The sequence below is a fragment of the Cucumis sativus genome, chromosome 1 (assembly GCF_000004075.3).
Source record: "Cucumis sativus cultivar 9930 chromosome 1, Cucumber_9930_V3, whole genome shotgun sequence".
Classification (NCBI taxonomy): Eukaryota; Viridiplantae; Streptophyta; class Magnoliopsida; order Cucurbitales; family Cucurbitaceae; genus Cucumis; species Cucumis sativus.
In genome coordinates, this window is record NC_026655.2 from 8,668,615 (window position 1) to 8,679,382 (window position 10,768).

Sequence of the window (10,768 nt, forward strand, 5' to 3'; positions counted from 1 at the left end):
ACATTCTTCATTTCTTCCTCTTTCTCTTTCCCTTTTCTCTGTTTCTTTCTTTTATCAAACAACGAAACACACCCACTTCCCTCTTTCTTCTTTCCCTCAGATCCAGCTCTCTCTCTCTCTTTCCTTACCCTCTTCAAGTTTTTCATTAATTTCCGGGTTTCTGCACCCTCTTTGAAAGCTCAGAAATGGAATCAAGTTATGTAAAGAACACTGAGGATTTCGTGTTTTTCAGTTCTGTTTTTATGTTTAATCCGGTTTTTGCTTTAATCAATAATCCATTCCTTTTCCTTTTCTCTCTTCTGCTTTTCTCTGCTTTTCTCATTGTTTGGAAATTGAATGTCAAGTATTTGCATTTCTAATGAGGGGTCTTAAGCTCAGAATGTTCTTTTTCTTCAACTTAATGTGTTTTTGGCCTGTATGTTGTTATTAGTTCAGGCGGTGGATTAAAGTTTTTTTTTTTTTTTTTTTTTTTGCTGGGGTTGGTGGATTTTCAACTTAACTTCACTCCACTTTTTTCTGCAAATCAATATTTTATTTTCTTCAGGAATATCTAAATCTTGATCTCTCAATGTCTACAATTTGCATATTCATTTTTTCGTTGACACTATACATATGGACTTGTTCTTCTACTGCGTAAGGAAGTTTGAGCTGGATTGAAGTTTCAGATTTTTTATGGCTTTTGAATATCGTGAATTTTTTTGTAGCCTATTGAGATAAAGATATTATCCATAATGCAAGTGCGTTCTGTTATTCACTGAATATATATTTTTTCAACTCAAACAGTTTAGGGCTCTGTATTCAGGTGAACAAATTATTAGCTCACGTTGTTCACTAATTGTTCAATCAGAAATGCTAATTGTTCACTAAGAAATGGCATTGTCAATATTAACTTGTATTCTATTGCTGATCATGAAACTGATGTAGCCTGTACCACTTTACAGTTTCTTGAAAAGAATGGCGTATCATGTTTCGTGATGCAAGGTTTTCAGCATAATGAAGCAAAGCTATTATAGTTTATAAGAACGTAGAGTGCTTCTATTTCAGAAGAGTAGAGTAATTGGGATATGTGGAGGAGCCAATCGTTTTAGCATGTTTTCTCAAACTTGAAGTTTTAGAAATTGGAAGCAATATTTTATGAGAAAAATATTATGGAGGAAATTCAGTCTCAATCAGATAATTATAGGTCTTCATCATCTTCAGCGAGTAGTCCAGTGAGTAGAGTACCTTCAAGTAACTTCTTTTACTTGCGGAAACCTGGTTCACTTCGACAGCCTATCTCTTTTGAGGATTCACCTGACTGGGAGGAAACAGATATTGATGTGAGGATTGAGGAAGGGGGTGACTCCATCAATGCTGCAACCACCCCTGCTTCACCCTCTCTCTCAAAACTTAACAGTTGTTCTTTGCCGTCCCCTCCATTACCTGAGGGTGCAGGTGTTGGAAGAAAAATTTCTGGGGCATACATTGCATGGAAAGATTTGACTGTAACGATAAAGGGGAAAAGGAAGTATTCTGACAAGGTTGTGAAAAGTTCCAATGGTTATGCATTGCCTGGAACTATGACAGTAATCATGGGTCCAGCAAAATCAGGGAAGTCTACGCTGCTAAGGGCACTTGCAGGTCTCCAGCTTACTTTGCATAATAACAAATATTAAAAATTTCATATTTTTTTTTTCTTTCTCATGTTGAATTTGGGAATTTTTTGAGGTCTATTGTAGGAAGATTACATCGTTCAGCAAAAATGTATGGTGAATTATTTGTTAATGGAACAAAATCGCGCATGCCGTATGGGTCATATGTAAGTGAGATCACCTGATACTGCATTTTCCATTCATATCTTTCGTTTCATATGTGATTTTATATTCTGCAATCTATGATTTTTATTTCTAACCACCTCGACGAGTTAATTATTTCCTAATTTTAGTTGAGTATTAGTTATCTGAAGTCATGAGAGGATGTAAAATGTCTTTTAGCATTGGAAATGCTAATGATTTCATGTTTCTTTATTTGGTGACATTACTATTTTTTTCTAGAATTTCTAATTGCCTCAATTTTCTAGGGTTTTGTTGAGAAAGAGACGACATTGATTGGTTCCCTCACGGTCCGGGAGTTTCTTTTCTACTCGGCATTGCTTCAACTGCCTGGTTTCTTTTTTCAGAAAAAGAATGTGGTAGAGGATGCCATCCATGCAATGTCATTAAGTGATTATGCAAATAAGCTAATTGGAGGCCACTGCTATATGAAGGGCCTTCCCAATGGTGAGAGAAGACGTGTTAGCATTGCTAGAGAACTTGTTATGAGACCACAAATACTATTCATCGATGAGCCACTTTATCACCTTGACAGGTACTTCCAACATTGTTCTTAATTTTTATGCAAACCGTGAAAATCTGCGACAGTCATAGATTGCACGCTTTGTCTTACATATTCATTAAGTTAGTCAATACTCAAAGAGAAATCTTGTTAATGTTGTGTAATGGTGTTTGTTTAGCGGCCATCGCTGTTTAAAGTACAAGGAGCAAAGTTTTATTTTTCAGGAATTTAAAGTCTTTTTTTTTTAAAAAAATATGATGGTCAAGAACAGTAGGAATGAGAGACAAAAGAAGGGATCTCATGGAGTACTAAGGAATGAGAGTACGAGGACTTCATGATGTGCTATGTCAACAGAATTTCTTATGATTTCTCTTTTGATATTAATTCTTGTTCAGGAGCTTTGGTTTAGGGATTTTAATGATTGCTTAGGAGCTTTTGTTTAGGAATTGGTTTAAGATTTGGAATTTAATGATTATACATATATAGGAATTGGTTTAAGATTGGGATTTTAAGAATGAGAGTACAAGGACTTCATGATGTATGGCATCCTTGAAGGAATTCTAGCTTTGTAGCTTTCAGTAAAGGTAAGGAGAGAAAAGGGGAGAGAAAGGGGAGAAAGGGCTGGTATAATAGGTTAGATCATTTGTCTTCATTATAGCACTTACATTGGTTTCCATGAGTGGTTATGGTGACAAAATGGAGGCCATGGCAAGGGCTCAATTGACTTGATGTTGGCATTATCAGTTCACAAGCCTCATTGGTCAGGGCGAGTGTCTTGTTGATGCTTTCCTTGAGGTTGCTGAGTTCGTTCATTTGCTTCTTTCAGTGTCTCTGCACTCTTAATGATGGTCACGTTGAAAAAACTTGCAAGTACCGGATGTACTCTTGTTTTTACCATCAACCAGAGCAGCACAGAAGTATTCGGCCTTTTTGATCGGATTTGTTTGCTTTCAAATGGAAATACTCTGTTTTTTGGAGAAACATTGGCTTGCTTGCAGGTAATATTAATGTGCATTGTGCGAGTATTCGGATATACAATCTACCTTTTTTGTATGGTTCCTCTAAAGCATTCTGTAGGGAATCGTGGCTTCCAAATAAGCATCTTAGTTTCAGTGGCTAATATTTCTCTTTTTCTTATGTAGCATTTTGCTAATGCTGGATTTCCTTGTCCAATCATGCAAAGTCCTTCTGATCACTTCTTACGAGCAATAAATACAGATTTTGATAGAATCATTGCAATGTGCAAGAATTGGCAGGTAACTCATTCCAGTCTTGTTTTTGTTTATTCAAATGTTTTCTTTTAATATGTTTGGAAATATTGTTTGAACACCTGCCACAGTAAAGGTTCAATGATTGTTTAAGTTTATCTATAATCTATCATATAGTAGATGGCAAACTCAATGATATAATCCCCCTTTTAAATGGATGAAATTAGAAAAGTTGTCTTTGAGGGGACATGACAAATTACTTTGTCTTGATGGTTTCTCCTTGACCTTCTTGCCAGAGAATTGGAATTTCCTAAAGGAGGATCTTGAGTGGGACTATAAGGAATTCTTTGGAAGTAGAGTCTTGGACAATTCCTTGAACAAAACCTTAGTATGTCTCATCCCATGAAGGATAGAACAAATATGGTTATGGACTTTAGGCCCATTGGTTCGGTGACCCTTGTTCAAGTTCATGGCTAAGATGTTGGCTAATAGGTTGGAAAAGACCTCTCTTTGATGATCTTGGACTTCCATAGTGTCTTCATTGTCAGGATACAAATCTTAGATCAGACATGAAGCACTCTTAGAGGATTGTCTTCAACAATATTGAAGGGAGCATTATTGAGGGCTTTGAAGTTGGGAATGATCGGGTGCCCTTGTCTCACCTTCAATTTTCTGATGACATTGTTTTCTTCAGGTAAGGAGGAGTCTTTTCTCATTCAAAACCACAATTTAGCTTTTTTGAGGAACCTCAATAGGGGAAATGCCAAATTTTGGGGTTGACTTGTGACTTGGGGAAGGTGAGTAATTGGGCTGATTATGTGGGCTATGAGGTTGGTTTTTTTCTCCTCCTCCTATCTAGGTCTTTCCATTGGACACAACTTGAGGCCTTCTTTCTGGAATTTTGTTGTGGACAAGATGAGGAAAAGACATGCCTCCTAAAGAGGAGCTTTTTCTCTAAAGTGAGTATAGTGACTTTCATCTCGTCAATTCTGAGTAGGATCCCTATCTACGTCTTCTCCCTTTCCAAAGGCCATATACTATGTGCAGAAATTTGGAAAATCTTATGAGTCATGAGAGAATTCTTACGAAAAAGGGGTGGATGAGAGTAGAGCTGTTTTTCTTGTGAATTGGGAATTAGGTGGTGAGTTGGTTAGCCTTAGGGTGTTAGAGGTAGGTAACCTTAGAGTTTGTAACAAAGCTCTCTTGGCCAAAATTCTTTGGTGGTTTCCTCGTGAGTCTTCTTTTTATATCCGTGTATGTCTTGGTCAACTTATGCGCACTTTGACTAATCTCACAGGACAACTCGCCTGACCCTACAACATTTGAGTGTCAAGGAAATTCCTAAGACATTAATTCCTAAGTAGATGACCACCTTGGATTGATTCCTTGACCTCTTAGCCATTTATGGAGACTATGTCTCCTAAATACCACTAGGTCAACCCATGATGGTTGGTTTTTTTGGGAGGCTAATACCCTTTGTATAAGATTATTGTGAGCAAGTACTACTCTCGTCCTTATGAGTGGTTGATGGGTGGGGCCAAAGTCACTTTTAGAAACCTATGGCAAGCAATCCTCTCTTTTTCCATATCTTGTGCATTAATTTGTGGGCGAGGGAACAAAACATATTTCTAGGTGGGCAAGTGGATAGGTCCTCTGTGTTATGTTTTCTCATTTATCATTTGTTCAATGAAACATAACTTTGTCAATGAAGTCTTGGGTACAACGGTGAGCTATCCCTTTCACTTTTGCCACTTGTTGGATCCCTCTTTCCCTAGTGACTGGTTATACCCACAGAAGCATTAAAAACTCATAGATCTAAGAACTCATGTGTTCATCTTTACACCATGAATACGTAGTGTCCTTTTAATTATTAGTAATGTGTCAGAGAAATCAAAAGACCTATTGTTGGAGGTAATTTGATTGATTGGATTTAAGCCCCTAATTAGTAGTCTCCAGGGAGAGACATTTTTTTTATATTTTAGAATTGCTAGTTGTGTATAATAGAATTATGAAAAATGATTATTTTTTTTTTTAAAGTTTGTTAGTGAGGATCTGATGTATAACGTTTGCTGAACTTGTGCAACACTTAGGTGAAATGATTAGTTTTATTAAACAACTAGTTATTTGAGGTTCGCGATCTACTTGGCTGATGTACTGTCATATGTTTCTTATTAATTGTTATTGCATTTGGTTCCCCATTTGATCATAATAGGATGACCAAGGGGAGTTTTCATCTGTGAATATGGATACTGCTGTCGCAATCCGTACACTTGAAGCGACATACAAATCATCAGCAGATGCTGCTGCAGTTGAAACTATGATACTAAGACTAACGGATAAGGTATAAAATCTTGTGTGTGTGTGTGTAAATAACTGAGAAGTCTGGCACACGTACTGTTTTCTATTACTCAGCTTCTTGGCATGCAGGTCTTCTGAGATGAATTATGTGCTGTAAAAGATAAATTTGGAATTTAGTCCTTTTGTGATAATTTAAAGGTTTAAATCCCATTCCAGTCCCTAAAAATCTTATGCTTATTATGTATTGGTTCTTAAACTTTTGAAATCTTGTTATAGCTCCTGAATATTGCATAACAAACCATTTCAGTCCTTGTTATTCATATTTGATACATCATGACCGAGACCTAACATAGACACATCTTTTGTTTATTTTGTTTCTATGGAAACATTTTTTTGTAAATTTACCTTATTGATAAATATATGAAGTAGCTATTTAGGTCTTAGGTTAAGAAATAAATTTGGATCTTGTAATGATTAATGGAAAAACTAATGGTAAGGACTAAAATAGTTCTTTTATGCAAAATTAAGAGACTAAACCAAAATATTAGAAACTGAGAGACAAACCACTAGAAATTTATGGACAAAAAATGAAATAAATAAGAACATGAGGGTACCAAATATGGATTTACCTAATATAAGCAGTCTTGGATAATTTTGAAATAAACACGAAAGCTTATTGGGTGATTTTCAATGAAGGCACCTGTTTATACCCTTGTTATAATTTCTTTGACCCCATGATGAAGGCATGCAGAATCACACAAAGTTAGAACAATTGAATTAGTCAATAAGAATAAATCATTTTCATTTTGTGCCTGTTTTATGTCCAAGAGCACACTTTGCTCCAATTTACGTTCTTAAGTGTATGGTTGATTATCTTCCAGAAACCTCTTCATGGTAAATTTTTGATCTTGTTTAGTTCAATCTCCAGAGGTGAATGAATTAATATGCCACATGTTGTTTCTTCGACAGGAAGGTCCATCTCTTAAAAGCAAAGGAAAAGCGAGTAATTTAACGAGGATTGCAGTTTTGACTTGGAGGTCTCTATTGGTTATGTCAAGGGAATGGAAATATTATTGGCTTAGGCTTATTCTTTATATGCTACTTGCAGTCTGTATTGGTACAGTGTTCTCTGGGTTAGGACATTCTTTGTCTTCAGTTGTGGTGAGTATCTGTCTGTGAAATATCACAAAAAAGTTATCTATGTTTGTGATAGCGATTATGTTTTCAAGATTAAAAAAAAAAAATTAACTAGTAAGGTTACTTAGATTATGCTAAAAAGACTACTACAAGTTTTTGTTGAATATGAGATAGATTTTCATTGCCTGTTATTGGCACTTAGTAAAGAAAAAGAGTTGTGTATCCAATTTATATGATTTATTTCTATACATTTCATTCCTTTTTTATTTTATTGTCTTAAATGCAGACAAGAGTTGCAGCAGTTTTTGTATTTGTTTCATTCACTTCTCTTCTAAGTGTTGCTGGAGTACCTGCGCTCATGAGGGAAGTTAAGGTAATACTCTTAGGTGTTATTTAAGAATGTGGTTCATTTTCATGGCCATGAAATATAGTTAAGGCATCGTTCATTATCTCATTTGTCTCGGAGTTCATAGAAGCAACTATACCTGTTGTTCAGGAATGTTTGATCTTAATATTGGTGTCATCCTATGAGAGCAGTGGATCTAATTTCACTCAACTCCTGATGAATAATATGGTATTTGTATATATTAATCCTTAATGAGAGACACTGAGAAGTTTAGTAGAGGTTTGGTTAGAATTGAATTGGAATAGAGAGCTTAGAAATAAGCATATTTTTAGAATAATTTTATGAGTGGTTTGAACTCTTCATTTTTCCTTTCTGGTAATAGCGTCTAGCACACTTCTGGGTGGTGTTCCAATCAAGAAATTTAATTCTTTGGTATAATTATCTTCCAGTGGTTGAAAGACTCTTCTTTTGGGTTCCTTTGCTATGCGTATTAGCTTTTGGGTGCTCTCTCCTCTACTTAGTTCCAAGGTCTTTCATTAGTTTGGTCCTTTTCTTATTACATACACATACGCACATACATGTCTCTTATTGAAAGAATCGTCCCTTGAGTGCTTAATAGAGAGGAGTTCATCATCGAGAACATGGTGAAACCAAGGGGAATATGTTGGCTTGACAGTTAGCAAGTACATATCAGGAATCAGTTTATAACTAGGGTATGATCAAAAGTGTATTTAAGAGTTATTTTGTAAATGATAAGCTTTTATTTAAGAGTTATTTTGGAAATGATAAAAGTGATTTTATCTATTTTAGAATCACTTTCAAACATGTCTTTTTCTAAACTAGGGTATCAAGGGCCTCACACTTTGTATTATACACAATTACACATAATGATAATGCACCCACTAATTGCGGAATGGCGGAGAGGCTTCACCTACCCAAATGCTTGCACCAAGAGAAACAAGGGCTTTAAGTTATTGATTTTCCAACTTGGGCCTTGGGATAAGGGTGGCAAACTTTTGTTTGCTTTTGCTTGTCTTGGTCCTGTATTCCTCTTGAATTCTTTCAACCTTTTCCCCTCAATGAAAGCTTGGCTTTATATATATATATAACTTCGACCTTGGGATACAACTTGTATGACAGAATCTTATTTCCAAACATTTAAAATTATCACTGATGACCTTGCAACAGATATATAATATTAGTTTTAATAATATGAACATCTGGAATAAATATGTGAAATATATGTAAAAAGTACTCATATTTATCGAACTTCTCCGTTATGTTTTTCATTAATGTGGTTCATGAAATCCTTGGCTTGTGAATATGATTTTATCTTAGTCTAATACATCTAATGGAAATGTTTATGCTTTTTGCAGATATATAATAGTGAAGAATCAAATTATCATTCTGGCGCATTTGTCTTCCTACTCGGGCAACTTCTCTCCAGCATACCCTTCCTTTTCCTCATTTCCATTTCTTCAAGTCTCGTCTTCTATTTCCTAATAGGACTCCGTGACGAATTCAAATTGTTGATGTACTTCGTGCTAAACTTCTTTATGTGCCTCTTAGTAAATGAAGGGCTGATACTGGTTATGGCCTCGTTATGGAGAAACATCTTCTGGATTGTTTTGACACTTGTATCTGCACATGTAAGCTCACACTCACTTATTCATGACTCGGTTTTGAAAGAAAACATATACGAACTCATTTCTAAACCAAAAAAGAAAAAGAAATTAAGAAGAGAATCCAGCCATATTTGTGCTTGTTAACTTCATCTTTCTTTAAAGTTTCTTCCAATACAACTGTCCTCGTCTCTAACAGATGATATATATGTCGTTTCAGGTCCTAATGATGCTCTCAGCAGGTTATTTTCGAATTCGAAATGCTTTGCCGGGTCCTGTCTGGACATATCCATTATCTTATATTGCTTTCCACACCTACTCCATCCAGGCAAGTTTACTTGTGACATTCACTCTTTACTTCCACTATTCAAACTGGTTTACACCATTTTTTTGGGTACTGTCTCTAGTTAAACCTGGATAAGTTCCCTAATGGTTTACTTCTATATAAACCAGGAGTTGACATTGTTTTAGAAGAAAATGAAAAGATTAAATTTATCCCAATTTTATCTAAGTTGAACAAACTTTTTTTGATGGAAACAATTGCTTTCATTGAAAATAAAAAAAAGAAAAAAAACAATTGCCTGCAAAAAAACCCAAACCCACAGGAAAATTAAACTAGAGAAAATATTTCCAACTAAGATATTGCCTAGAGAATAATTTCAAAAGTTCTTCGAAACTGAAGCCTAAAGAGAAACATGGAATCCCACCAAGGACCCAATCGCACAAGGGTTTCTGTCCACACCTCGGAACATTCTGTTGTTCCTCGCCCTCCAAAGATCCCACATCAAACCACGTATACTTGTGAGCCACAAAAAGCGACCCTTCCTGTTAAAAGGCGAATGGAGGAGGAATTTCCCAATTATCATATGAATGTAAATCTGGCAAGCAATCACAAGCTCAAATTCTTGAAAAGAACGAAAAAGAAAAAGCAGTTCCACACTGATCTTGCAAATTGACTCTCCCAAGAAAGGTGGTCCAGGTTTTCTTCCACTTTCTAACAAAGGATATAACAGAAAGGACCCTTAACGAAACTAAACTGGAACAAACTTCTACATAAGTCTAATACGAAAGAAATACTCATTGATATGTTTGAAATTCCTTAAGATGGAGAAGATAGACCCCAACTCAAAGAAGTTACAAAAAACTTCTCCAATTGGACAACAAAGTAACAAAACTACAAGAATGAAAAAGCAATTTGCACCAAGAAATGGCAAAGTGATGTTTTTATTAAGTCGATTGAATGACTGCTCCTTGCTCGTAGGAAGCCCTTGGATTCTCCCATTCAAAGTGACCCAAAAGAAAAGGTCTAATAGTATTAAACCAAAGCAGTCCCTAATATTACATCTTTTTTGTAGTCTACGTGTTAGGCTCAAGAAAATCATATTGAATGTATGTATAAACTTATATTGGAGTTTGTTTTTTGAACCTTACCAACTATACATGATTCTTGTGTACCATTTTTGCAGGGGCTATTGGAGAATGAGTACCTTGGGAGTTCCTTTGCAGTTGGTGAAGTAAGAAACATAACTGGTTACCAGGCTCTCCATAGTGCATATGAAATCTCTTCTAATACTCACTCCAAATGGAAGAATTTGTTGGTGTTGTTTCTCATGGTAGTAGCCTACCGCATCATAGTTTTTATTCTTTTACGTTTTCGTGTGGGTAAATTTATGAGTTTGCGTAAAGGTTTTCGTTGTAATCGGGATATAAAAGATTGAAAAATGTGATTTGATACTAGTATAGGTTTTTTTTTTAGATGTTTACAAACACTATTTTTGTTGTGCACATTCAAGGAATGATGCAAGTTAGTTTATTCTATTCATTTTGTTTGCAAATTGCAAGCC

At 35.5% G+C, this 10,768-nt stretch overlaps 1 protein-coding gene across 4 annotated transcripts; it reads left to right on the top strand.

Moving 5' to 3' along the window:
• Positions 1-10,768, top strand: LOC101218719 (ABC transporter G family member 3). 4 transcript variants are annotated; one of them, XM_031887245.1, is made up of 12 exons: positions 1-802; positions 942-1,620; positions 1,719-1,798; positions 2,060-2,346; positions 3,140-3,311; positions 3,456-3,569; positions 5,734-5,862; positions 6,789-6,980; positions 7,243-7,329; positions 8,679-8,951; positions 9,145-9,252; positions 10,391-10,663. In XM_031887245.1, the coding sequence occupies exons 2-12, from the start codon at positions 1,149-1,151 to the stop codon at positions 10,640-10,642; spliced, it is 2,166 nt and encodes a 721-aa protein (XP_031743105.1). In that variant the 5' UTR covers positions 1-802; positions 942-1,148; the 3' UTR covers positions 10,643-10,663. The 4 variants fall into 4 exon arrangements, with proteins under 4 accessions (XP_031743105.1, XP_031743110.1, XP_011653751.1 ...); XM_031887250.1 differs by having other exon boundaries at positions 1-231; XM_011655449.2 differs by having other exon boundaries at positions 1-195.